The sequence below is a fragment of the Stylophora pistillata genome, chromosome 4, assembly GCF_964205215.1.
Source record: "Stylophora pistillata chromosome 4, jaStyPist1.2, whole genome shotgun sequence".
Lineage (NCBI taxonomy): Eukaryota > Metazoa > Cnidaria > Anthozoa > Scleractinia > Pocilloporidae > Stylophora > Stylophora pistillata.
The window spans coordinates 43,218,628-43,245,720 of NC_142522.1; the positions used below are offsets into that span (position 1 = coordinate 43,218,628).

Below are 27,093 nucleotides of genomic sequence, written 5' to 3' on the forward strand. Positions count from 1 at the left end.
TTAGATCTGTTTTATTTTCTTAATCTGAATATTCTGTACAAGTTACTGAGCACAAGAAATTAAGGCTCACTTGTTGCCTATTTAGACATTATTTACATCTTACTATATTTTTTTATTATACAACAAGAAGTCAATACTGTTTAAATTATGAGAATGAAAGACATCCTGAATACAACACCAACTCTCTTTAATTTAACACGAACTCGCGTGTCGCTTAAGTCTTGGGATACCCTCCTCTTCCCTTCCTTGCCTCTTCCCCCCAAGTCATAAGGAGTCTTTGCGAATGCGACGTTAATAAATAAGTCGATTAATACTTTAGTGATTCTAGGCTTCCTACGATAAAACTTTAACTCCCAAGATTGCCGATAAACAATCGAAGTTCTCCTCGCTATGTTTGCCTTACAAGTGAGGACAATTTCATACTAATCAGCTTGAATTTGATATTCTCTCGACGTGGAGGTAATTATATGATAAAATTTGAAAATCTTAGGGATAACTAATGAAGGAATGTACGATAGATTTAAGGCGAAATGAATTTCCAGTCTTGGGAACTAAGTTTTGATTTGCTTGACTATTACACTCGTAGCAACTTTGCTCAGATAAAGACAAAAGATTTCTTAATTACTATTTATACCACTTTATGAGTCGTGGAAAACTAAACAGCGCTTTCGTCTTTTTTTTCTCAAAAGTTAGCAAAATCAGACCCTTCATTGTAAATTTTATACTTTGTCAAAAATTAAGTAGATCAGAGAGAAGAAACCATCAACAGTTATTGGGTTACTTATATATAAATCTCATAACTGATTTTTGAGGAAATCCATAGCATTGTCTAAAAGGAAAATTGGCGAGTTTAAGGGTGGAAGATTTAAAGACTATTCAAACTGACGCAAAGGTCTGCAACTGCTATAAATATGCGTTGAACCAATGTGAAGCACCATCGTCAGAATCTGTAACAAAACAATTTCGGATATTAGGCTAGTGTTCTTGAGCAGACCTCTGTTTCATATGAGCAAAGAAAATGAGAAATTTTGAATCTATAGAGCGAGAACGAGGCTCAATTTGAAAGAATATTTAGACTATGTGAAAAAAAAAAAGCTCCATCAGAGCATGATTAAATTTAATCCTTCTTAACTGATAGTTAAGATCTCTTAACATGTCTCAAAGCAGTTTGTTATAGTCAGAAAGGGTTGTAACTAGCTCAGTTAGCTATGAATTGGTTATTTCCATCCAGAGGATATTGATTTAACGTACATGACCTGAATTTCAATAATCCATTCAAGTTTCCATTTCCATCAGTTACTTGGCTAAAAGTTAGTGGTATATAATATTTGACAAATAAGTTACCAAAAGGGTCTCAGTATTTTCTTAAACAAAAGGAATTTCCAAAACAATTCATTTTCATGAGCAAACATTTCAGTTTTTTTTTTTTTTTTTATTTTCCTCAAGTATAATACGACATCTGCACGCAAAAGGTGATTGTTGCAATCACAAAGTGTTTGCAGTCTCCATAAATCACAGGCATAGAAGCGTTTACACCTAACTCACGATTTTCTGATGAAAAAGATTTATGATTTGTCCGTTAAACACTTCATAGTTAAGGACAGTATTCACAAGTTCCTAGGATACTTACTCCTTTAAAGTTTTCTCAAAAGAGACCTATTCTTCTAATCAGCAAGACGTTGCGAGAGAGGGAGTGGTGACTAGCGATATAGGGTGTGACGACTTCTAAGCCTAGCAGCTTTTTTCCATTAACTTACGGAACAATAACTCGTAAAATTTCCCTAAATGTTTTTTTAAAACTGTGATAACTATTTGATCGTTTTCTTGATCATGACTCGACAAGTTAAATTACGGGTTTAAAAAGAAATTTTTCTCTCAAAGAAAGGCAGAGAAAAAGGGAAAACGTTTCCGAAAAGATAACCTATTTGTTCGAAAATGTTTTCAAGTAGTGTCATGATAATTAGTAACAACGATGAATGAATACCAATAAAACTTAACAAATTGTACATTCCAAACTAACAGCAATATTGAAAGTATTTTAAAAAGTTACTAGCAAAGAGGCGCAGTCAATAATTACGATACAATATACTTCTAATATTGTAATAAATTAGAATGAATTAATCATATCATGCATAAGTTCTAAGTGATTCTGACCATTGTGATTTGTAGCGGTGGGGTATCCGCCCATATCCCCGGGGTTAAACTGTTGCGGCCGCATCATACATTCATCGATAGCTTGCATTCCGTGGTCCATGGGAATTTCCCCAGAGTCCATATGGTTAAGCGGTCCTTGGTACGGCGGTTGGAACTGCGGTGGTGCCATCATTGGTCCCATATGATTTTGCAAATGTTGGTATTGAGGGGGAAGCATTCCGTAGGGAGGGGGTTGGGATCCCGGAAGTTGTGGGGGAGGGGAGAGTGATGGAGGAAGATCTAGACTGTCTCTATCAGTTCGCCTTTTATCTCTTGGACTTGACGCTAAACAAAAGATAGGTGAAGGTTAAGTTATGAAGTGAATATGATGATCTCTGACGGAGTTTTTGTTGGGGTGGAGCAGTTGCAGGTGACAGGTGAACCTCATGTTAGGACAGGTCTCACATTTTGAGACGTCAAGACCAAATAACATAACTAGTAGGACAATTTTCAATTTTGAGGAAGCCAAGAGATTATAAACAGTTTATAATCTCTTGGGAAACGCAATGGAAACAATCTTACTCTTTCAGAAAACATTGAATTTCTAATCATAGAAGAGTAGTTACTGAGGAAGAGGGGAACGAAAAAAAAAACCTTCAAAATATACTGAAATTCCTACCAACACTAATCACAATCAATTCGTTTTGATTATCTTCATTTTGAAGAGATCTATCAAGCATATATAAGATTAACTTTTGATCGTGGGCCAGAAGACACTTACATTTCCCGTCTTTACTTTTTTTAAGACTTCTTTGTCGATTACTAACTCTACAGCTAGCTGCGCCATCAGACTCCGGATTGTTTCTTCTGGCCAGTTTTTTAATCTGTTCATCAATAAATCAAAAGAAAGACAATTAATTGCTCTCCCCACAACATTGTGACGAAACAAAATACCTGTTGGAGAATTTTGAAAAACAAACGCAGTTCTGAAAAAACCAGTACTGTCCAGACTAGAAATGAGCGTCTCTGTCCCTCATCAAATAACAATTTGACACATTGATGGACAGAAACAGCGGTTATTAAGAGAACTAGACACTTATTTCATACTTTTCTAACCAAGCAACATAAACATAAATATTGAGTTATGTTTAATGCCCTCATATCCATGTTTCATAGGGGATCGTGTGTATCCTGAGAGTGGCAAGGAGAAGAATGCATTCCAAGACAGCCATACGTCGTCTCGGCTACAGGGAGCTGTGGCAGACATATCTTTATATAGTTTCACTATGGATGGTGATTTTTAAAACTGTCGTGGGTAGGGAACGGAAAGACTATCGGAAGGTATCATCAATTTACCGAGCTTGGCCGAATGACTTACGAAAATTTTAATCCCTTAACCCTTTACACAACTCGTTCCAGACCTCTAACGCTGAACCGTTAAAAGATGGCCGTCAAAGAAAACAACCCATGGAAAGCGTAAGGTTAGTTAATCAGCGTGATGTAAATTCATATTCTGATTCCATGAATGAGATGTGAGGTTTTAAGTACTTAGCTAGACAGTAAACAATTTCAAGATAGGACAACCTCAGGCCCAAACAAGCACAAACAGGCTCTCATGGCTGTCAAGCACAAACAGGCTCTCATGCTACATATACAGTTACCTTTGCTCTCTGATTTTGAAACCAGACTTGCACAACTCGAACGCTGAGACCTGTTTCTCTTGAAAGTTCTTCTCTGACCTTTTTTCACGGAAGACAAACAAAAATGAGTGTCAGTGTTGACAATGTCTGAGAAGGATAGCAAGAGATATCAACAAAAAAAATTATATAGCAAGCTAGATTACCCTCGCTCCTTTTCATAGAGTTGAAAAGGAGAAATTAGAAGTCACGTTATGGAACACCGGCGTAATCCCTTTTTAGGGACTTTTTATTATCTTCTGCTGAAGGGGGGGGGAGGTGGTGGGGGGCGGCAGGGGATTCTATTTATATCACATTGAAAGTTAAGTGACTCCCTCCCCCCCCCCATCCATTGGCAGTCAGTCTTCTATAGTTCCCTCCCCTTTATACTCTGTTAGTGACTACTGATCCTCTCTCCATTCCCCTTAAAACCATGTGATCTTCCGAGCATCCCCCCCGCTTAGAAATAAATAATGATTGGTCCCCTAATATGTCAAATGAGCGTTATATTGTTAGGCATCTTACCTTTCTACAAGGCTTAGAGCTAATTTCAAAGGCAGATTTGAATATTTTTCTTTGTTGACTTGTGAGTATTGTTCGAGGTCTCTTTGGTCCTTTTTTGTCGTCATTTTCATCATCACCAATTACTGATGAATCGTCAGAATCAGAATTGTCCGCTTTCTCCGATTTTGTCTCTTTATCATTTTTAAAACTGTTATTTATTACATCTGCAGGGAACAAAGACAAAGAAACTCTGAGTTAGTATTGAGAGCACATTCTTGTTCTCGTGGAAAAGAAAAACGGTAGGAGATTCCTTAACATTGATATGTATTGGTATTCATTTATTTTTAAACAATTGAAGGGATGGACCAATCAAAAAAATGTCAGAGGAAAAAGGAAAATCCACCAGTTGCCTGAACTGCCTTTTTCAAATTTTCCATACGGGAGGTTTTAACACGATTTTTTTGTTTGTTTATTTCACTTAGAAAGACAAACCATTGCAGGGCTTGTTCATCAACAACGGTTAGTCTGTTCTAATAATTGCTCAAGTCTGCTTTTTCATACGATTAAGATAAAATGGGATGCAAAGAAGTGAAAAAAAAAAAGCCAAAATTCTGGAATCACGGTGAAGATTGCCTCACTATCTACATACATTTGTAACTGCATCAACTACACTTATTGAGTGTAACAACCGAGGGATCTAAATCAACAGATGTAGATTTAAACATCCCACTTCACTTACTCTCTTGTTGCGGCTTGTGTGGCGGACTGTTTGATGATCCTTTTGTGGGAAGTTTTCCATAGTCGTCCTTGCAGTATAACTTGTTATCTTTTAACGCAAATTCCTGGCCTTTTTCAAGGCGATGGCCACACATAGTGCACACGAAACATTGTATGTGATACACATTTCCTAATGCTCGCATCACAAACTCGTTTGCAGGGATGGTCGTCTTGCAGCCACTGCATTTAGTGGCATACATCCTGAAGAAGAAATTCAAAAAATTAAGACACGTTGGCCTCCAATTGGAATCAATTTCCCTTGCTTTTACTGCTAGCTTACAAAATTATCATCCGATAAGCATCACTTCGTATCAGTTTTCTCTTAGCGCCACTTTTCAATCGGCCCCCAATCGTAATTGTTCTTTCATGTATCCATCAGTCCACACAGTTCAACATATGGTGAGCATGCGTTTGCCCATACACTTTGAAAATCTTTAATAACAGAAGCAAGCCACCCAATAAAATGAAAAAAATGTTTCAAGAAAATAACATTTTAAAAAGTTCGTAGATACATGTACAAAACGTTTTGTCAGCAGCTCAGACCGAACCTTGTACGAAAAGCCGTATTTGTATCTACAACACACACTGAATTACTAATAGCCCCAAAAATCTCCACTTCTGACAATGCACCGATATATAGTCTAAAATTTAAATGGTGTTAATAAAAAGTGTTTCTTACAATAACTATCATCTCGCCTTCCTAAATTCACGAATTTTTTTTTCTGCTCGTTTTGATCAAGTAATGCAAGCCATCAAACTTTATATTTCTTTTTTCTTTCTACAATTTACCGAAACTGTGTGGTTCTATCATTATCGTTATTATCACTTTTTTTATCGAGGGTGTCTACACTCACTACTTAAACTCTGGCAAAAATATATGGACGTTAGGAAATAGAGTTAATGAAAGGCCCTATCAAAACCCCAAGGTGCGCACGCTCAGTGAATGTTTCAAACAAACCACACCCTGTTTTACACAGCCAATAAGATTTCGATATCTTGTAATTGGCTGGTCTTGTAATTAGTTGTAACAGGGAAGTGATGACAACTGAAAATTTTGGAATAGCAACAATTGTTCTCCACCTTGTTGCAAGTTTTCGCCCAGCACCTGGAGTCTGCTGCTAGCGCTACTTTCCATATATAGAGTAGAGAACTATTCACAATCTTATTTATCACAATTTTATTGATTTAAAGCAAGAGTCCTAAGTAAAATCTTAATTACATGACTTTTCTTGTTTTGTTTTTATAGTATTGCTCAGTTAACGCTTTATTTCTTTCATTCATTGAAAAACATAGTGCAACATTAAAAAAGATGCTTTTTAAGTAAGATCTTGAAAGAACACTTTCCTTGAGAGGAGCTAAACAGAACGTTCCAGTTAAGCGAAGGAACAAAAAACCTGTTATAAGCCACGTTTTGGTAAACCTAAATAATGAGCAATATTTATGTGACGTTCAGCTGGTTAAACAAGCTCTTAAGATATCATATCGGCCACCATCTTGTCCTATTTGCGTTTGAATATCTCATTTCCCTTCTGTTTACTAACCTGCTGTTTATAACAAACAAGAGGTGTTACTCAAGAGAGAAAATTCACAATGCTAACTTAGTTGTGTTAGTTATGAGTTTATCGGCGAATCTAACACTCTTATGGTATTTACTTAGTGCGTCCAAAACAAATATTGTTTATTTTATTTCCACTGTCTTAACACGCAACCGCATGGAAAAAATCAAGTACCCAAGACTTGAGTAAACATGAAAAACATATCACTTTTCCGATCTTTTGTTTTTAGTCAACATGTTGACTTATGGATAAACCTATATAAATTAATGTTTTTCCACCATCAGTTTTATCGATTCTAATATTATCATATGTATCTTGTTTCCTATTAAATTTGCTCGCCAAACTTCCGAAGGCAAATGCGAAAAAGCCTCCTGAGCAAATTGATAAAAATTGGTTAACCGATAAAAGTTGGAACTTTGTGAACTAAATTAATTGTAAGTGTTCGATTTCCACTTTAAAGGTGGTGCGTTGGTTCATGAATAAAAACAAAGGAACTTTCTCAAAAAACATTTCAGTCGGCTCCTCCTGACTTGATTCAATACAATATAAAGCACTTCAGAGAAATTTGAAAAAATTATGTTAGAGACCCATGGTCATGTTAAGTCATTTAATCACTCGGTTAGGTGTAAGTAAATGACCAATTTTGGGAGGGTAAGAACGCAAAAGACCTGAAAAAAAAAAAAACAAAAAAACAATCTTGGCCTTTATTAAGTCTTCCAATTATGTAATATCACATAATTTATTTGTTGCGAAATGTACTAAACTCAGAGTAGTTTTAAATTTGAAAAAATTCTTAAAGTTTTCCCCTAAAAGATTCTATAGTAAACACTATTATCTTGTAGAGGTAGAAAAAAATTGAGGTTTATAAATGACTATTACAACTCTTGCATATGAACACTCACCTCCATAAAACGTTACTCGCTCCAAAAACAATTTTCTTCCCTCTCAAAAACATATATTCAAAGGCCGACGAGCCTTTCAGTATACATTTAACTGTTTCGTTTATGACCAATTCAGTAAAAGTCTGAAGAATACAACGCTTGCCCCGAGAGCTTGCTGAAAGATAAATTGGTTTAGACTAGACGGAATTCTGTGCAAAGTTAACAAGACAGGTTTTATATTGCAATCAAAACTCTCCTGAAGCTTTTGAAAGAAACATTACATAGTCTTAGTCCAAATAAGTAACAGGTCTTTGCACAGTCCAGCGTTCAAGTTAGCGGCATAAAAAATAATCATATCCACTCATTTTCCATAAGCAATAGAAAACCTGATCGGTTTATATTAAGCAATTTATTTAGCTACGTACTGTTGAGATGCCTGTTGCTGACAGCAACAGGTTGTGCAATTATTCGCGGAAACGTGTCACCTCCTAACTAATTAAAAAGCCTTAAGCTGGCAAAATATACAAGCTCGTGATACATCTCCATTGAAGGAGATTACAGGGCTTTAGAAAGTAAGAGCTGGTTATTTTAGGCTCGGCGCTACAACTGAACCAGTTATTAATTTTTTTCAGGCTTATGAAATTCATTTCTTGTCTTCTTGTCGAACATTGTTCTCGATGAGCTGGACTCTTTCAACGATTGATGATCAACTGAACGCATGAAAGCTTTTGATAAAAGATACATCTCTTAAATGAGCAAGGGATACTTCTTTGGTCGCGACTCACGAGGGAGCTGTCATTAATCAAATACGGAATAAGTATAACAACTGTAAAGACACACAGTGCCACAGCCTCTCTCGAAGTGAAAAGAGACTTTAAAAGACATAGTGAAAACAGACTTGTTTTTAAGTTTGCAGTAATACACAAGGTCAAATTCTTGGTTTTCTTGTGGCAGTTATTGTTCCCATATGTTGATATCTAAGCTGTTTTTGTAGGGGTAATCTTGGTGGTGAAAATTGCTCCCATTTAACCCCCATACAATTTCTTAGATAAGGATTGTTTTCAGAACAAGCAATTCAAGGATTTTCAGTTGTTTACACTAAGGAAAGATTCAATTTCAAAAACATAGAGGTATTTTAGAGGAATATCGAGGGCCTCTAACATGTTATCAATCCTCTATACATTCCAATTAAAATCGTATCAACGTTTAAGACAAAACACCCCTTTCAAGACAAAACAAAACCCTGCTCCAATTTCGTTTGATATCAAACACGTCTGAGAGGGCCAAGTGAGTTTACCTTCGACTCTCTACTTCACAAGGTGTTTTTTTGTCTACAGATCCCAACAGATGCATCCTGACGCGCCAATTTTCCTGTACGCACAACTTCGCAGCATAAGAAAGACTTCTAAGAACGGTTGTTCAAGTTGCTAGATTGCAGGCTTCTCGTAGATCGAATCTCGTTTCTTAAAGGTACAATCTTTCAAAAAGCAACGCGACTATGTTCCCCTCTTGCACTGAATGAATTCCACGACTACTCAGCTAAAAACCACTCTCCGTTTAGTCTCCATCTGAACACTACATGTATCTTTAGTGCGTTCTTACTTTTATCACAAAACTAAGAGCTATCTTTAGCGCAAAAACATTGAGCGATAACCTTCTCCTATCACCAGGTCATTGCACCTTACCGCCGCCAAATCAGGGAGTTTAGACTTTCATCTCTCTGCGATAACCTACAAAAAGGCTCTTAGTCTTAAATTTCCCTGTCAGTTTATGTTCTTAGCTCTGTATCTGTGGCCGGGTGTTGTTCTGAAGATAAACATCTGAGACGAATCATTTGAATATTTGAAAAAGATCGATACAGGTACAGTTTAGGTGCATTTCTTAAAGACAAGTTAGTCCTCGTGGAACATACTTACAAAAAAATTCGACAGTTCAAATAATAAAGATCAGTCGAGGGGATTTACATAGAAAGTATTTAATGTTTCCTTCTCGAAAAAAATTTGTTGAGTTCGTAAAGCATCGATGCATTTATCTGTTGCGACACGATTACTGATCTCCAAATGATGTTTCAGACCAACGATCTCTTTTGCCTGGTGAACGTTTTCTCAGGAAATTAAGTTGACCGAAAACATTTATTATTCTGATTGCATTTTTTGAACTATAAAACTGAGAAACATGTTCAGTTGCTCAATTTGGATCGAGTCCATTCCAGTTACAAGAACAGGATTGTGTTACAACGATTAAAAATAAAGTGTGCTTGTTTTGTTATTGACCCAACTTAGAATACTATTTTTCCTCTAACCTACCAAGAAACCGGTAAAGTAAACCGCGAACTGCTTGATTTATGAACAATCAGTAGTGCTATTCGAGAAGAAGGACAAACATGGCGTTATTTTATGAATGAAGGAAGAGGCGACGACAGCTTTTGTTTGCTATATATTTAAAAACATGGTCGAGACTTCTCCTTCGAGAATCAAACAGCATACTCTGTATTTATTGAAATAAAACCCTTGCGACAAAGAAATGCGTCAACGATCGACAACTGTCATACTCAAGCACTTTAAGCTGACTAAATCTAACAGATTTCTCCCCTAAGTCGATTAGCGGTTTGTTTTTTACAGAGAACTTCTAAGCTTCGCTCGAAATAACCTGAAGTTGTTTTCGATGATTCTAAGACTGCACAAATTTCTCTTTGAGTATTCGAGTAATTTCGAATGTTTTTTAAATGTTTGCACAAATCCAGTAGAAAACACGACGAAAGAAAAAAACTACTTCTTTTTTGCTGTGTAATTGCTCGAGGAGAAACATTTACAGTAAACAGAATAAAGAAATTCATTTAATTTCAGATAAAAATGACAAAAGAATCCCATTTATAAGCTAGTGGGTGTATTTGCAAAGGCAAAGGCTGTGTGGGGCCTAATGAATTATTCAAGTTTGCTTTGATCAGAATTTGTCGCGTCCTTAAAGCTGAATTTCAAGCTCTCTTCGACCAGTATAAGAGGAGGGTTAAATACAGGCTATTTTATTCGTAAGTGCAATCTTGTTGAGTCGATTGAACCTTATAAACAGCATAACTTTTATAGACAATTTTGACAAAAGTATCATTAAGATTTCCACCGCGCTTCAAAGGAATCGCCGACCTTTATTTCATGATACTTTTCAAACATGTCCTGCCTTACGATCCAGCAAGTGAACACATGTATTCGTGTTTACGCTAGCTTGTTGCCTGTAATTATACTGTTGTTTTTTCGCTTCACATTTCCGGGAGGTTCATCACCTACTTCAACGACAAAAAGTGAAGAAAGGTTGGCAAGACACGATAACTTCAACACAACCGGTTATGTTTTCATTTGCTCATAATTTATGACCGCTTTTGATGTTGAATACTCCCAAGTCAAACGAGGCAAGTGCTCGATAACCAGTTTCATTTATGCTCCACATGCGACGATTCATGCGTGTGTAAATCACTTCTCACAAGTTTAAAATAGAATGTTTGGCTGTGCCCCAATAAAATTAAAAATCCAACGCTTTTAGTTTTTGGTGTAGGTAAATCAGTGGACAAGCTAACACAATCTATACAAATATTCCATAAGTCGGCTCCGTTTTAACTTTAATATAACCACGGCAACACGAGTTAATTTTGAAGCACGCATTCGGAGAAAAAAAGAACCGGTCTTTGGTCCCGTAAGGAGGCGGAAATAGCCCTCAGGAGTAGAGGAGGAAACGAACAACGGCCAGGATCGAAAGTCTTAGGGCCGAACACTTAATGGTGTGTGTGATTGACAATGGTAATGGATCCGTTCTTGGGCAAACATTCAATTATAAAAATAAAAACTTCGCTGCTAACTGATTCTTGGAACACGTCTTACGGTCAAGTGGACGAAAAACCTTTTACTCAAACGAAAAACTGTTTGTATGCAGATAAGGCATGTGTAGTCTTTTCAAGTAAAAATAACAATAATAAAAACAAGTAATCATTTTCCAAGCTTTTGCTATTATTAGCAAAGTAATACATTGTGAGAGATAATTTAAATGTTGCATTCAAGTCTCGTTCTAAGTAACTAAACTCGACCCAATTTGAAAGGCTTCTTGGCAATTTGACTTATCTTTGCTATCTTATAGAATGAGCCTTAATTGAACACTTAACTTCGAAACATTTTCACTTGGCAACTTTTTTTGTAAATTTATTTTCAAATTTTATTACCGGAACTAACCAGGTACGGGTTACACAAAAATACTTGGTAAAACTATACACTAAGTGATACATAGATTTTATTCCTGTCCTGGGTGCCTTTTTCCACTTGTTTTGTTAACGTTTAAAGCTCTCACATCCGTCCACATGTAACTTTGATAATTACGTGGATTGTGAAAAAAAAAAAAAAAGCCATCAAAGGATATATCGTTCAAAATCGGAATGCAAACTAGCCTACGCAGGAAAAAAGAATTACGAAGTCATCCACAGAAACCCATTTCGACGTTTACTCGATCCAATACAAAAAGGAAGGAAAAATTAATCGAACGCGCACCACAAAAATAACGGAAAAGATCTATCAATTCGAGATGCACGTTTGATTAACACATTCAAAGAGCTTCCTGGAGGTAGAACATTGGTTGTAGTGAGCTCGCTAAGTTATCGGAGGGCGCGAAAATTAGGACCTAAATACACCCAACGAGATTTCTGTTCTTTCAACACGTTAATTATATTAAAAGGTGAAATAAGTAAAAAAAACGCAATAATTATTCATATTTTCTAGAATCGGCAGGCGGCCTAGCGCTTTGGATGTTCAAAGGAGACCGATTGTATCCGCATGCATAGCTAACATGTATATGTTTAGGTCCATGATGTAAATATAATTTCGGGATGATCGCCGTTCATGCAAGTAAAATTGCGAGTGCTACAACCTATTTTGAGCATTTTGAATCATTTAATGCCTCGCTGAAATGAACCGAAACTTTTAGAAAAAAATTCTCAGAAAGCAATCTGTTGCCGTATATCACTGTAGCCGACATCAGACCGTCAGAGCGCCCGATCGTGACAAAAGATTTTGGGTCGAAGACAGAATATGATTTCATAAATTACAAGCACTCTGAAATCGACAGCAAAACTTGTGCTGCGTGATGTAGAAGGTACTTAGAGAAAAACTATTAATTACAAAGTATTTAATGAGAACGGGGAGATGAAAATGTCGTCAAGTAATACATTACTTTATCATCGTTTTACTAAGCTAGCGGCGGACATCACAGTAACTTACTTTTCATAGTCAGTCCGACAGTACAGCTTCCTGTCTTTACTGAAGCATGACCGCGATAGAGTATTCCTACATATACAGCATTGCAAGCAGCTTTCATGCCATGGTTCGTCCATCACTTTCATCACAAATCTGTCCTCGATCGGCTCCTGGCAGCCTGTACACACACTCATCCTCCTATTTTGACTTCCATTTTGCCCGCAGCTTGCCTTCCCTGCAAACAGATCACAAACGAACGTTGTCGAATTGAATTCTTACCATCAAGAAAGTCTTCGTTTCGGATATGAGGAACTAACCAATTATTTTTGGGGGCTTCCGGCAGGAGCTATCCTCCATAGTCATTGGGCTACGCGCGCTAACACTCGTCCACGAGTGTAATACATAAAGATGTGACTCGTCCGAGTCTTTGCTGAGGTCTGTGTCAAACGTATTCGAGATATTTAATCCCCCACGCGCTTATAGCCTGGCAAAGCTGGGTCAGTGGACTACAGTTGCACACTGGTCACAATATTTCTGTTTGTGTAATTGTTTCTATGCTACGATTGACTTCTGCTTTTGTAGTTTGCTATCTACGACGGTTAACAGGGGTTCCCTTCATTCCACCTGTTTGACCAGTTGGAACACAAGCATAATTTTCCTCCGGTAAGCGACGTCCTCTCTGATCAAGCGCGATAGATAATTCGCGCCCGAATCGGACTTGTGTGGAAATTTTGGCCGAGATGTCGGGATAAGACGCTCCGATATTCGGAGCAGGCGTTTGGTTGATCGAGTTGACACCTCAACAACTAAGCTATTGGTAGAAAGGGCGGTGAGGCGCTTTTTTTATTGTCTTTAACGTAATGACATGTGACAGCTTGATTGATCGTTATGTGACCAACCAAGTCTGAACAATCCGAAGTGTACACGTGCATGAAAAGGCAAATGGCACTTGTACGATGAAAATTTCAAGTTGAAATCAGTAAGTCAGCCCTTGTATCTTTAACATGTTTCCTCTGCGGATGACAAGTTTCAAGTGAGAAAGTGTAGGTTCCGCTAATCAGGCTTAGAATCGAAATAATTGGTTTACAAAGGCTTATTATAATACAACCTCCAATTGACGAAAGATTGCTGTACGTTTTAGTCTCTCTCGCCTTGTCGGAAGAAGGGTAGTGTCCAATCGCAGATAGTCGGGGGAGAGGGTTTTCGACAGAGCTCCTTAGCATACACTGCACGTGCGTCAAGCGAATTACAACTAAGAACGCCACCTGCGGGCTTAGCAATTGTTTCAACATGGAGAGAAAACTAAAAAACTGAAAACGCAAGAAGGATGGTACAAAAAACAAGCTGATCACACGCAGCGAAATTTTTAACATTTTTTTTTAATAGCAAGTTCGCTGCTGTATAAAGCGCTCTAAACAACAAAGTCCGGTGGAAAATTATTGAAATGGCGTTGGAATTGCGTTATTTTATGTCACGGTGGAGGCTTATATTGACTGCCTGTTGACAGCTCGAACTGTCGATCACAAGTGGTTTCGCGACATAAAGGACGCCTGTGAAATTTGATACGCCAATTGCTGCAACCTCGGCGGCTCCGAGACAATGCCACATCTCATGGCCAATTGGGTTTGCTTTCACGCTATTCTCTTTACATCGCGAACAATTGAACCGCACAAGATCCGGCGAAAAGCTCTCAGAACTCCTTTCAAAGTAGTGGGTGAAACTTTCAGGTCACTCAAAGAGTCAATTTAAGTACTGCCTCTCAACTGTGGATTGGCTTTCGGAAGCAGTAGAACGAACCAGGATGTAGGCAAGCACCAGACTCTCTGTGGTTTGTTAGTCTGCGGTATGACCCTAGAATGATCATTTAACCGTTGAAACCAACCTTTTGTGTCTTCATGGATCACTGCTGTCGGTGTCTTTGATTTCAGTTTGTTGTTTTTCGCGTGGCATTTTTCGGTACTTTAAGAAGGTGTTACGTGTTTGAAAGTGAGGAATGTTTTATTCGTTTTCTACCTAACGAAGTCGTCCCACTTTTTCCTTGTTAACTAACTTTTTTGTTCTTAACGAATTGATTGTTTATGTGAGAAAATTTATCTATGATTGCCGGTTTTTGTTAATGCTTTTTTGTTCGCTTGACACATAAACGCTTGTAAAACTGAAATGATTTCTGCAGTATCATTGTTATCTTAAAACAACAAGTACTTTGTGAGTAAGGCATGGGTTTTGATGTTTTGACTCGGAGTCAAGCGGAAACCTCTTAGCTATGGCACTATGGGCAACTGAATGGTTGATAACTAAGTAGCTTTTCGTTATATTTACCGGTGTAATAACAATCGAAGGCTAATACCGTCTAGTTGGATTGGTATTATTATCAACAACAAGTACGATGCTAAATGCTTTGAATGCGACACCGATCTCAAGTTCAAAGGCATTCCAATCATAGATAATGTCTAACTTTGAGCCTTGGACTGGAGAGGTTAGTCCTTAATCAGTATTCAACCCAATCGTTTCCCTTCCGTTGCTGATAACAATTTTAGCGACCTCAGTTTTTTGTCGGTATAATGTTGCACTTGTTCAAAGTTTTCGTGATTTCGACAAACAACCGTAACCTTTTCGTAAACGAGAAACCTTTGGATGTTAAACGGTGTTGAATACATGTATGGGTCCTTGAGAGAACAAATTATTGCGGTTAAATACACACACTTATACACTCACGCCTTTTCTAAAACAACAAGAGGTGTGATACAGGCGGCAAATCTTTCATCTTTGTTTCAGAATTGATTCTCAAGTGATGTGAGCTGTTCGGGGGTACTACTTGTCTCTAATTACATGTCATTTGCTACACTGATTTCACGAATCAACTTTTATTTCTTTGCAAAAATGCGCCTTTTTTCATGCAGTAATATTTCTTGAATAAATAAAATAACTATTAACCTATTCTAATCGCATTTGTTTGCTTACCGCTTGAGGCGAAATGTGTAAGTGATACCTGTGAGCTGTGTTGCGAATATTTTCTTCTCGTGACTTTTCTGTCTTCTACCTTTTTATTACTGAAAATCGGTTTTTGCGTTGAAGTCAAAACCCCGTCAGAAAGGTATAAAAGTAAAGACATAATTAGCAACGTGGTGGGATGTACGGCATTGAGTGAGCTTTTATCCAAGAAATCAATTGTGTGCTTTTAAGAGATTAACTCCCGCTTGGTGCAAAAAAATGAATCACTAAAAGTGCACGCCGCTGGCTCCGGTCAACCGCGTATACAGACGATGTTGGAGAATTGAACGTCTTGCCATGGAAAAAAAAGTACAGCAGTCAAACGACCTTATTAACCCGCAGTCCTTAAAGGAATCAATGCGTTGAAGGCTGTTTTCTACGATGTCGGAAGTTATTCCCGCTCAAAGGGTAATGTTATGCTAAAATCTTTCAAAAGGCCCTTGCGCCTGCAGCTGCCTTCACTGAGGGTAGAAAGTCCGTGACTTTCAAAGATAGTAAATACTTGCTAATCTTTTTTTTCGTTTTTCAACAAATTTTGCATGTTGGATTAATGCTATCTCATTTCTCTTTTTTGGGCGGTTTTACTGAAGCAAGTCGGTCGAAAAGTGACTCGGTAATGTCCTTACAAATATCGAGCTTGTGAATAAACCTATTTTAAAACAACCCCTCAAACCGGTTTCTTTACAATGATGGTCAGTTTGTTCTTAGGAAAATAACAGTTCTAACGAGATTGTAACTGAAGCATGTAGTCTCCGCCAATTGAGAAACTTTTCGCGCGATGCTGGAGCATTTTGGCGATATTGAATTTCGACGTTTCTTCAGGTTTATTCAGTTTTGTTGACAATTCATATATTAGGTGTCCTTACCGAAGGAAGCTTTTTCAACCTTTTTTCAGTCATGCCAAACAGTTTAAAGTATTCCCTAACATTCCTTGCTGTGAATTGTAATCCCAAAAGGCTAAATAACTCATGATACAGCTCAACCCCGTAAAAGAAAAATGCACCTACGATTTTATATTAACAGAATGCTATGGACCCTAAACTTTTCCACTGAATGAGGTGGGTAAACATGCAGAAAGCAATCCGTTTAGTTTTTCTCTGAGACTTGGAACATCTGGTCCTTCTTAGGCTCGTGTTTCACGTTTAATTCTGTTGTTGTGCTCCTAAGTAAGCTCGGGAAAATTCGTTTTGCTAACCTGTACTGACATCAGTTTTCATCATAGTTCTGTCCGCAATTTTGAGTGCAATGCGTTTTTGTATATTTTGCAAAATATCCTCGGAAATGTTAGAATCATCTAAAACTTTAGTCTTCACCAAAGAAACAGATTTCAACGAGTGTTCAATTTTAATAAATTTCGCTCATACAGTAACCTCATTTCAATGATAGCTTATAAAGAAAAGCATGCGGTCAATGTGTTGTGACTCTGGCTCCGTCCGACACGAAACACACGGGTCCGAAATATTAACCGCATCTACTTGAAAGATCCAAATCAAGTTCTCACATCCGATATTGTAGGAACAAATTCAGATGTTGGCAAAGATGGCAAAATCCTTGAAACCTTAAACTTGTAGTGAGCCTAAATGCACAGTTAGTCCACATCACAGGTGTTCTAAGGTCAAGTAAGACTAATCTGAGGTTGTGTTCTAATAAAACCCATATGTAGGTATTTTTTGTTGAATGAGGATTCTGTATACTATGCTTTGACTCATATAAGCCCCAAAGCCTTTAAATGAATCCGCTGTAGATTTTCGTTCGTTTTTCCTCACAAAATTTGAGTTTAAAATTAAACTTACCGCATGCACAAAAGTTGTGTGCATGCCTCAAGGCGTGTATTGGTAATATACCCTCTTTCCTTTCTTTCAACACTGTATATTCTTCCTTACCGCAACTATGTCGCTTAAAAGCCAGCTTTCTTTCAAAATCAAAGGAATCAATTCGCACAATTTCACGTTTCTGTGGGTCCTTTCAACAGCAGCCACAAAGCTAGACGAAAATTTAATAAGTGCTCACCTGAATTCATTTTTCAAATGAATCTGTAGTTATTTGTGGTGTACTTGTACTCATCCGTTTATTGACGGATATTGAATGCCATGAAGAGAAAGCTAGAAAAAGTCCCTTATTTCCCCGAAGAATCATATGTTGGCGTAAAAAATATAGACTCTTTTTTTTTTCCTTTGTTTAATTTGAAATTCACTTTTCCCATATCAGTGATATATTTTAATCTAAGCCCCTCGCAGCGTTACATAGCCCGGCTGTGTCAAAGATAAAAAGTTAAGAATTTCAAAGGTTTCCTGGTTCCTTCTCACCTCCAGTTTTTTCCCTTACAAAACGTAGGAAACGATAAAAAATATTACCAGGTGTATACCTGAACAACTCCACAAACTTAAGCCATCTTCTCAAACAGATTTCGCCACAGTTATAAATTGTTTACTTTTTAGTTGCAATCTGCTCGATTGACTCCTTAGAACGGGTAACATTCCCGAAGGATTTAAGACTCTCTGAGAAGCTGCAAGAAAGCTGTTCAGTTCATTGTATCAATAAAGTTTTTTCGTATGACAAAGCGGAATTTTTCCTCCAAGTTGACAGCTACGCTCGACGAGTTGTAAATGAATTTAAGCAAGGAGACATCTGCATTGAAACAAAAAAATGGATCGTTCTCTTTGAGGAAAATATATGTCGGTGTTCCACATTTCAGTTTCTCCTTTCTTTTAACTTCTTTGGAACATAGGGTTTCATTTCTGATATTTTTCGGTTTTTATCGCAGACAGGATTGATGTTCGTGAATGTTTCTGGCGTACACTGAATAGCCAGGCGAATGTGACACAGCAGTTTAGCATTTGTTTTCGGTTTAACGACATAAACTAATTACTTTCTTGTTATTAGGACGTAAAGGGGGAAAAAGATTAGGTCCAGCCTTTTATAAATGCACCGGTCTTGGTACAGTGGTGTTGAAGGTGGCGAAACGAACTGATCAACAATGCAAAAAGTGCCTAGAAATCATACTGACAAATTGGACTCATTAAGTTGGCGTGTAATGCCAACTCGGTGACTTTCTCTGTCATACTCAATGGTAAATTTGTCTGCTTCCCAATAGTTGTCATAAGCAATTGTAACAAGAAATATTTTCCTTTTACAACGTAAGTTTACGCTTGGTAAAGGAGACTTCTTAACGCCTTCAATTTAGGCATCAGAAAGCAGTTCTGGTCGAGTTAAAACGATCTCACACTGATGGGAAACCGGGAAAATCTCGAAGGCTACAGCATCAACATGCAATACTTCTTAATTTACAAATTATTTAAATGATGATATTGGTCGCGGTATTCTTTTCACCGGAATATCGCTGATGTGAGTTGCTGTTGTCACGTAAACTACGAATGGATTATTCTATCCCAAACTCATCTTTGTGCTAAATCATAAACAGCGTAAACATAGAATGAATAACCTCGGTATTACGTACACAAATGACAACAAGCAGATCAAACCGTACCTAGTATTGGGGAGCCCGCATTCATGTTTCGCGCTCGAGGCAGATTTTCCGGAGTGCGAAAAGATTCGTGTACTGAACACAGCTTCTAGTTTTGAGCGTATTGACTCAATAGACTCGCCGGATCTTAGTTCCAGATCCCCGAAGCTCAGCCATTCATATACTTATAATAAGGCGGGCCCAAGATCTGCCAACATCCACAATTGTATTGCTTGAATATTCATCACCTCAATTTGCTTTAGTCTTTGTCGTGTCTCGACACATCGCGATATGTTCCTTGTTGCATGTCTACCTTGACTTATTAAATGCCCCTGAGTTACTCAAACTGTAGTGGCAAGCACGGCAAGAGGGTGTCGTATCTTGCATAGCTGGTAAATAATTCACAGCAAGCAATAAATTCGAACATTATAGGAGGATGCATAACGGTCGCATGTTAATAGTTCGTACGGGTGGGTATATTTGCTGAGCTATATGGTGCTAGTGCCAGAGCCAGTGGGAGGAAAAAAATCAACAGTTGATTTGTTGAAAATTGGCATTTTAAATCTGAAACCAAAGATACCGCTTGATAAATTACCAAGCTCTTGCTATAGCTTATTTTCGGTTTCATCGTTCCGTGGTGTGTCCACAAAGTAGATTTGAAATACAAGAAGCCTGTTATGTGTGTGTGTGTTTTTTTTTTCCCTCAATCATTCTGCATACGTTTTATCACTTCGTTTGTGTTATAGAGTCAAATCTGAAATCACTGAAAATCCTCTCTCTTCAAAATGGTACATCTTAATCACAGAGAGCGATCAAATTTTTCTGGTACATCTAATCCTTTATATCTAATTTGCATGGAAATTTTGGCGCGCTTTGAAGACGCCTGAGCGAATGGAGCAAAAATGCGACCCAACACAAATTATACCTCATAAACATCAACCAGTGCACATAAATTTTTGTAATTGCGGCACTACATTTTACCAAAACGTATCCTCAAAAAACAGCGCACAGAGTGTATTTCTAAAAAAAAGGTGGGTTATCCCACCAAACAGCAAAATTGATTAAACGAGATATAGTTCAAATCGCCCTTCCTTTTAAAGAAAGGGAAAATATTTGCGCGCTAAAGCGTTCACGCGCCGCTCGCCTTTAAACTCGTTTGTTGCAGTAACTTTGAAATTAGCATTAAACACACGCTTTGTTCTGTAAATACGCCATGTCAGGCGGCGAACACAAGGTAGCTTTTGACAGGGCGGTCCGCCACGAGTGTGGGCGAAGATGACAGCCAGTCAAACTTGTCAAACTTTCAAAGAGAACCGAAAAAGCAAACATTGAATGTAAATTTTTCAGAGTGTGAAAAGAACTTTCGGATGTTTGTATTGCTGGATAATCACCACACACCAAGTGACAGCTCAGGCCTTTATATGGATTAAATTATTCGAGCTCTACAGTTGTACAAAGTAAACAGTGCATAAATTGCAAGGAAGCGCCGTGCACTTTTCACAAGCTACCGGAAAGTTTGTTTACGGGTTAGCTATTTTAGGCCCTGCTCATGCGAATATTTTAATAGTTAAGTGGGTCGGTGACACTAGCTGTCAGTAGCAGAAGAGATGCCTTAAATAATAACTGACATACCCCTTTTTAATTCTCGTTTAAATTCAAATGCTGTCAATTTTGAGGCTACCAGAAGGTAATTTTAACCCACAAAAAAACGCCCAGTTTTTGCTTCGCTTCTTCTTTCAAGATCTCATTGATCTGTAGCCTGTCAGCAAGATAAACCGCTTACTTCAGTCGCGCGACCAACAATAAACTGAATTAACAATTTCCTTCAAAGTTCTAAAGTCCCTTGAACTATTTCCTCTTCCAAACAGTTGCTTTTGAAAAAATAAGCGTGAAGTTGTGAAAGGTGAATCTAAAGTGACTTTGAAATGAATGCAAGTTCCGTTGTTGTCGTTACTTTTCTTCTCCCGAGAGTATCTCACAATCAACACACCTAACCATTAAAGTTATCAGCTGAACACGGTGATGAAATTTCGTCAGGTTCATCATTTTCGTACGGAAACAGCCTTTCACGCGAAACCGTTACGCGCTAACCAGACAAGACAATTCGCAAACATTGCGAGTTTCCTTTCTTTTCAAAAAGAGTTTTGGTTACCACGTCAAACGGGAGTGACATTCACTTCTAATATTCATTCGACTTATTCAAATTAGTGGAGCAAACATTACTAAGAGGAGAAGTAGGCCACTGAAAACATTTCAGCCGCGTAGCTTTTCGTTCGCGTGTTGAAAGAGCTGTTGATTGCGTTGAGCGAGGAAAACGTCGTTGAATTGTTCTTGATCCATGGTTGAACCCCCCTAAAATGGGCCACTGACCATTTTGACTAGAAGGCGAGAATTCTTTCCTTAGCAGGTAGGCGGTTTTCTTTCAAGGGCACGTGTAAATCCACTGCTAAAACTGATGTTTTCGAAGTCTCAGATCCTCGCCCCTTAGACCAACATAAGGTGTACGGAATGCTAATTATTAACGTTCTTCTGAACTATAACATAGAAAACATTTTTTTTTCTTTTCATTTTCCTAAACGCTTCTAAAATTACCATAAAAATAATTCCACGGTTTCCAAGCTACAAGCTTGTTTGGCTTATCGAAGATTTTACTCAGTTATCGAGAAGAGTGAGTGTTAAGAAAGCTTATTTTTCGTCACATAAAAAACTAAGAGTTTTGTGCGGATAATTTCTACTTTTCAAAGAGCCTTTTTCTGCTTCTAAATTTAAGAAACCAGGTATTCTAAATGGTGAAGGCGCTGCGAATCGCTCTGTTTTCAAGTAAGAAAGATGATTCTTTTAGTTTAGAGTACTGATCATACCAGACGAAACCAAATGCGAATAACACATTTGTGATACATCAGTCCGCCGTATTTCTGTTGCAGTTCACTGAGCTAGACAAAACAGTCTCAGCAATTCCAAACTAAGAGGTGAAACACGTCTTAAAGCTAGATGAATACCTACCAGAGGCTTTCAGGATTTTGTAATTCACGAAAGTAGTAAACATGGATGTATTGATATTAAACCGTTTCGGTTTATTTCAGAAAGAACGTAACAAGACAGTAGAACAGCGATACTTACGATTGACCGAATGTCCTTTCATCTAAGCACGTAAGATGAGAAGAAACTTTTGAAATTCACAGATAAATGGTTGCTTTATAGATGACAAACTGGATCCTTGTATTGAGTTTCAACTGAATAAATTTGTGTTGATAAAAAATACCTTAAAAACCAAGGAAAATCGTAATCGACTTTTTTCCAACACAGTCCTCGAGGAAATTTGCTGTGCACCAACGAATTAACGCTCTCACCAAATTTTGTTATCAAGTCATATACCTTCTGAAAGAAAAGCTCTTCGTTTAGAAGTTTATTCTTTCTCTTTCGTTTCTTTGATAGAGAACACCAATTCGTAATGGGCGCATTCAAGACAAAACTATCTTTCAAAATATTATGCATGCAGTGTCAGTAAAACACAGATACGTCAGTCGAAGACATGTTTTTGGGACAAGTAAACACATGTTAAAGTTTGTAATGGTATACAGTGTTCATGTAATATTTTGCAACTTTTTTTTTTCGGTAGAGTTTAAGGAACATGTTTACGTTTCTACGTAAAGCTTGAAATGTTTATCGGTGAAAGGTTAAAGTAAAAATAGTAACGATGTTCACAGCTTTGGACAGATCAGTTCTACAATTTTCGCTAATTTCTTGTGGATATCACATGTGAAGGATATATTGTAAATGTGGCTGTAAAGCCTGGTCAAAGTTTTTAAATGAAGGTTTCCTTGAGTTCGTATTTGAATACAGCTTGATATCTGAGACCTCAAAATTTAACTAAATTGAAAATAACTATTGATTTCTTGGACCGATGGCTGTAAGAATGACACCACTGAACTACAAGAGAACACAGAGCCAGTTTGGAGGATTCTGTATTCTCCATGATCTGTGCGGTAACTTGTTATTATGGCTTATGTAAAACTGAAGCCTTAAGATCTAAGTCTTTAGTTTTGAAACGTTCTTTCATTTTCTACTCCTTTCAGTGCTCTATCTGTGTACTTCGCCGAATGTTTGTAAAAGACACAACATCAATTAGTCTCAGAATGAAAACAGACCGCAGACTACAATAGATATATTTTTACATGGCCTTTTTAATTCAACTTTCGTTTGATATTAAGAAAGATCACTAAAATCGTATGTCTTACACTAGGCAAATAGTCAAAAGATCTTAACGGGTAGAATAGGATTCAGTGATAGATGTAGCTGTTGGAACTGTCGAAATTCAAGTGGAACAATGACACAAGTTTCAACTCATCAACATACAGTTTGAGATCTCTGACAACTTACAATTTGGAACAAGGTTGATAGGCAAGACGTGTTTCTAATGTAACAAATACTAGAGGTGTTGTTGTACTCTGGTGACTGAACTTAATTGGCAGTTGTAGAAAAAAACAGACATTTTAACAAGAGAAGTTTATATTTTCCGGTAGAGAAGAAAGTATTATGTAGTTTTGCATTTCTCCGATAATTTAGTTACCAAGTATAGGGAGTGAGTTGCCACCTTTTTAAGCAGGACAATATGACTTATTGCTTTTAAAGAAAAGTGTGAAAACAGAATATTTAAGCACAGGTGTTTGAATGAATTTGAAGGCGAAATTTTATTCATATTGTTTAAAATCCTTCACTCTCTCCGCATGGGAGATATTCTATGAAAAAAAATGTATCACATTTCTTTGAAGTACTTGTTATTCCAACTGAACACGCTCTGGTGTACAACATAAGCCGTTCAACTCGCTAATTTATAACGAAATCTATTTTATTGTCCACCAGCATTTTCGCACCTGAATACCAATTAATAATGTATTCTCTTTCAAGGCGTCATTTCTTTAAACAAAACTTGGAAGGGAAAGTTGAACCAGCTTTTTTTTATGTCCTTTGCAGTTTCAAAATGTAACTTTTTTAGATCTTGTCCACAGCCATCGTCCATATCTGACCAGCTTATGACTGTCGCATGAACAACTTTGGTTTCGTCAAAAAATCAGAATTCTAATTATCAACAGAGCTAAGACTTGGCTTCCTGGGTACTCGCCTAGCATAAGACTATTTGATTCAGAGAAAAATCTTTTACTAATCCAAATCGAAAAGATCGAGACGTTATTCTGTTTTGATATAATTTCTTTTTTAATTACACCAGGACCAACCAAAGAGAACAGGCTCACGATACGTCGATAATTTGCAAAATTTCACCGAGCAGTTTGTTTAAATGAAGTATCATTTGCCGGAGTTAAGATAAGAAGAGAAAATACGCCGAGTTAGTGTCTGTCAAAGATATTTTTCTCTTAAATACTTTGTACTTTCATGCTTGCTTTAATCTCCAAATGATAACGACAATAATACAATAGTAACAGAATCAATAATAATAATAATAATAATAACAAAAACAATAATGCTTTTAAAAGTTATACTGCCACACGTCTAGTGCATCTCAACTGCTGACATATAAGTTTTACTCTCTATCTCTGCTTGCAACGTCTGATGTAACATCAAAACCATCATTACCTTTCAGTCAACTATAGTTCCACTGTTAGACCAAGAAGACAAAAAGAGCCCCTCAGTAAAGCAAATTCGTATGTATTCTAATTATATTGCACTGAGATGTTCGTTCGAGGTTCCCATTATGTCACAACTCACAGCTGAGAAGGGGTAAACTGAACAAATAACTCCAGTTTGAGTTATGATCAGAATTTTTTTCAAATATCTTTCTTTGTCAGAAAAAAATTGGAAAAGGCTAACATTTTAAGACATTTAATCTTGGAATCAGTTGAGAAAGGAAAAGTAATACAGGGAGCAAGTGTGATCCAATAATATCTGTCACTATTCAAAAAACAACTTGTCACCGGAAAAGCAATAGAATACAACAATTTCAACGTTTTGATCAACTCCTCTTTGAGTCGCTTCCTGGCAGCTAATAACAGCCACTTCCGTTTTACTAACGAGCAATAACAATCCGTGAAGAACAGTGATGAGAAAAAAAACTCGGTAAATGTTTTGTAGGTAAACTTTTTTGTGGGTAAAACAACAGCTGGTCAGGAGAAATTTAAACGCAGAGCAATTCAAATTAACTGTCATTTGTGCCATTTCATGATGAGACAGAAATGTCAGGTTAAATGTTGAATTTTTCGTTCAAGAAAAAAAATTCTTTTGTTTCGAAAATAGTTGATGAACATTTGTGTCCTATGTAAGGAAGCCAGATTTTCAACTGACTTTCTCATAATTTTTTGATGCGAGCGCCCAAGTCACATTTGCCCAGAACAGTTTTATCTATCTTTCAGTGTAAGGGACCACCGCCATTTCTACTTTGAGTAACATCTCTTTGCTATATTCTTTCCAGGTGTCCATGAAACCTGTCGTTCCTGGAGATGTCAGCAGTCATCAATTTCGTTGCAGATGGACAATCGCTCAAACGACAGAACAACCATGTTTTTAGCACTTCTCTTTAGAAATACCCCACATGATTCGTATCACTAGTTTATTTAGATTTCAGGTCATAATCTTCGATATAACTCAACCGCAGAGTTAATAATGTGTTCGTATTTGAAAATGAAACCTTTTTGTGTGGTTCAAGTGTTTCAGAATAAGTCACCTAGATGGTTGCACCTGCTCTTGACTTTTCATGCGACTAGCTCGAGACAAAAGGTTAAAAATGATTGCAAAGCCAGTTAACGAACAAAAATTTACACAATTTTGGTCAACTTCACATCTAATTTCTACAGGGCTTAATATGAAAATTTTGAACAAAAGCTTTAGTTAAACGTCTATGATTGTTTAGTTGATTTATATCATTATCGTGTTTTGAAAACACTGAACTGTAAGACTAAAAACAAGAGGACCACTGCTTCCTCTACGAATTAATTATGGATAAACAACTTCTCCGTGTTTTCAGCTCTATATTTTTGTGTTCAAAACGAATGAATTGTACTTTCCAGTTATTTTAGAAGATAGAAGTTTTAACCTTCCAATATTCTTAAATATTCCAACTATAGTTGCAGAGAATAGTGGTCTTTCACTCAGTTACAAGATTTTTCGCAATGCTTTACTTTTGCAGAATCCCTTAGCACTACGAAGGATCTGTAGAGCAATTTCTTTTTTACTCCTAATTACCAAAGCTTTGTTTTGTACAGTTTAACACAAACTCCCGCAGGTCCAAACTATTTAGCACCTGCTCCACCCTGTGAAATCCACCTCAAAGGTTGGTATGGGAAAATATGGAACAATTTGGAAATTTAAAGACCGGGTTTTGATAAATAAATTTTTTAAAGAGTCGCTATCCTTTTTCGTCGATTATCGTGTCTTATAGTATTTCAAATAATGACCCGATAATTCTAAATATTTTATAGAAGATCTTCTCATTTATCAAATATGCGTTCTGAGTACATTTTGAATCATGAAAGCTAGATTTTTTAGCCTACAGAACCCAACAAGCATAAACGGAAGCCAGTTCTAAGCTTCTACAAACAAAGGCTTTGTTTAATAGTATAACCATTTAATTAACCAATTAGATAATTAAACTAAATGTTTTGTTTTGAGGTAATTAATAAAATAGGTTCACATTGTTGTGTCTCTGCAAAACGTTTCGTAGCGTTGCAAGTTGTCTCTGTTCCATTAGTTTATTTCAGATGATGCATTTTCTTTCTCCTGGACGTCAACTGTAAATATAAGAATCAATTTCTTGAACGTTCTTCAAAGCTCGGAAGAAAACTCATGAGTGATAAGACGATAAAATACTGCTTTGTTGATAAGAGTATCGGATTATTTAAGGATCTCAATGTCACGACCTTTTTCCTCACTTGT

General features: G+C 37.1%; 1 protein-coding gene and 1 long non-coding RNA gene across 14 annotated transcripts; one reads left to right on the plus strand and one right to left on the minus strand.

The window, feature by feature from the left end:
- LOC111333138 (LIM homeobox transcription factor 1-beta) lies at positions 1-22,366 on the minus strand. Of its 7 annotated transcripts, none has more exons than XM_088757450.1 (8): positions 19,234-19,545; positions 12,780-12,990; positions 5,053-5,291; positions 4,335-4,537; positions 3,795-3,872; positions 2,915-3,017; positions 2,155-2,478; positions 1-947 (listed from the first exon to the last, which is right to left on the minus strand). In XM_088757450.1, exons 1-8 carry the CDS (start codon positions 19,256-19,258, stop codon positions 904-906), a joined length of 1,227 nt encoding a protein of 408 aa, XP_088613576.1. In that variant the 5' UTR covers positions 19,259-19,545; the 3' UTR covers positions 1-903. The 7 variants fall into 7 exon arrangements, with proteins under 7 accessions (XP_088613576.1, XP_022794392.1, XP_022794394.1 ...); XM_022938657.2 differs by lacking the exon at positions 19,234-19,545 and adding an exon at positions 13,073-13,538; XM_022938659.2 differs by lacking the exon at positions 19,234-19,545 and adding an exon at positions 22,330-22,366 and having other exon boundaries at positions 1-2,478.
- Positions 13,501-26,854, plus strand: LOC111333140 (uncharacterized). Of its 7 annotated transcripts, none has more exons than XR_016000181.1 (3): positions 20,979-21,616; positions 22,293-22,359; positions 25,634-26,854. It is a non-coding gene; the product is annotated as an uncharacterized LOC111333140 (long non-coding RNA). The 7 variants fall into 7 exon arrangements; XR_002695122.2 differs by lacking the exon at positions 22,293-22,359 and adding an exon at positions 24,809-24,869 and having other exon boundaries at positions 20,987-21,616; XR_016000182.1 differs by lacking the exons at positions 20,979-21,616; positions 22,293-22,359 and adding an exon at positions 13,501-13,584.
- The last annotated feature ends 239 nt before the right edge of the window (positions 26,855-27,093 follow it).

Coding starts and splice junctions, on each gene's coding strand:
- LOC111333138 (XM_022938656.2), bottom strand. CDS start 13,118: ATGACTATGGAGGATAGCTCCTGCCGGAAGCCCCCAAAAATAATTG. Junction 12,991..13,072: donor GAAGCCCCCAAAAATAATTG/GTTAGTTCCTCA, acceptor ATCTGTTTGCAG/GGAAGGCAAGCTGCGGGCAA. Junction 5,292..12,779: donor TGTCGGACTGACTATGAAAA/GTAAGTTACTGT, acceptor TTTCTTCTTCAG/GATGTATGCCACTAAATGCA.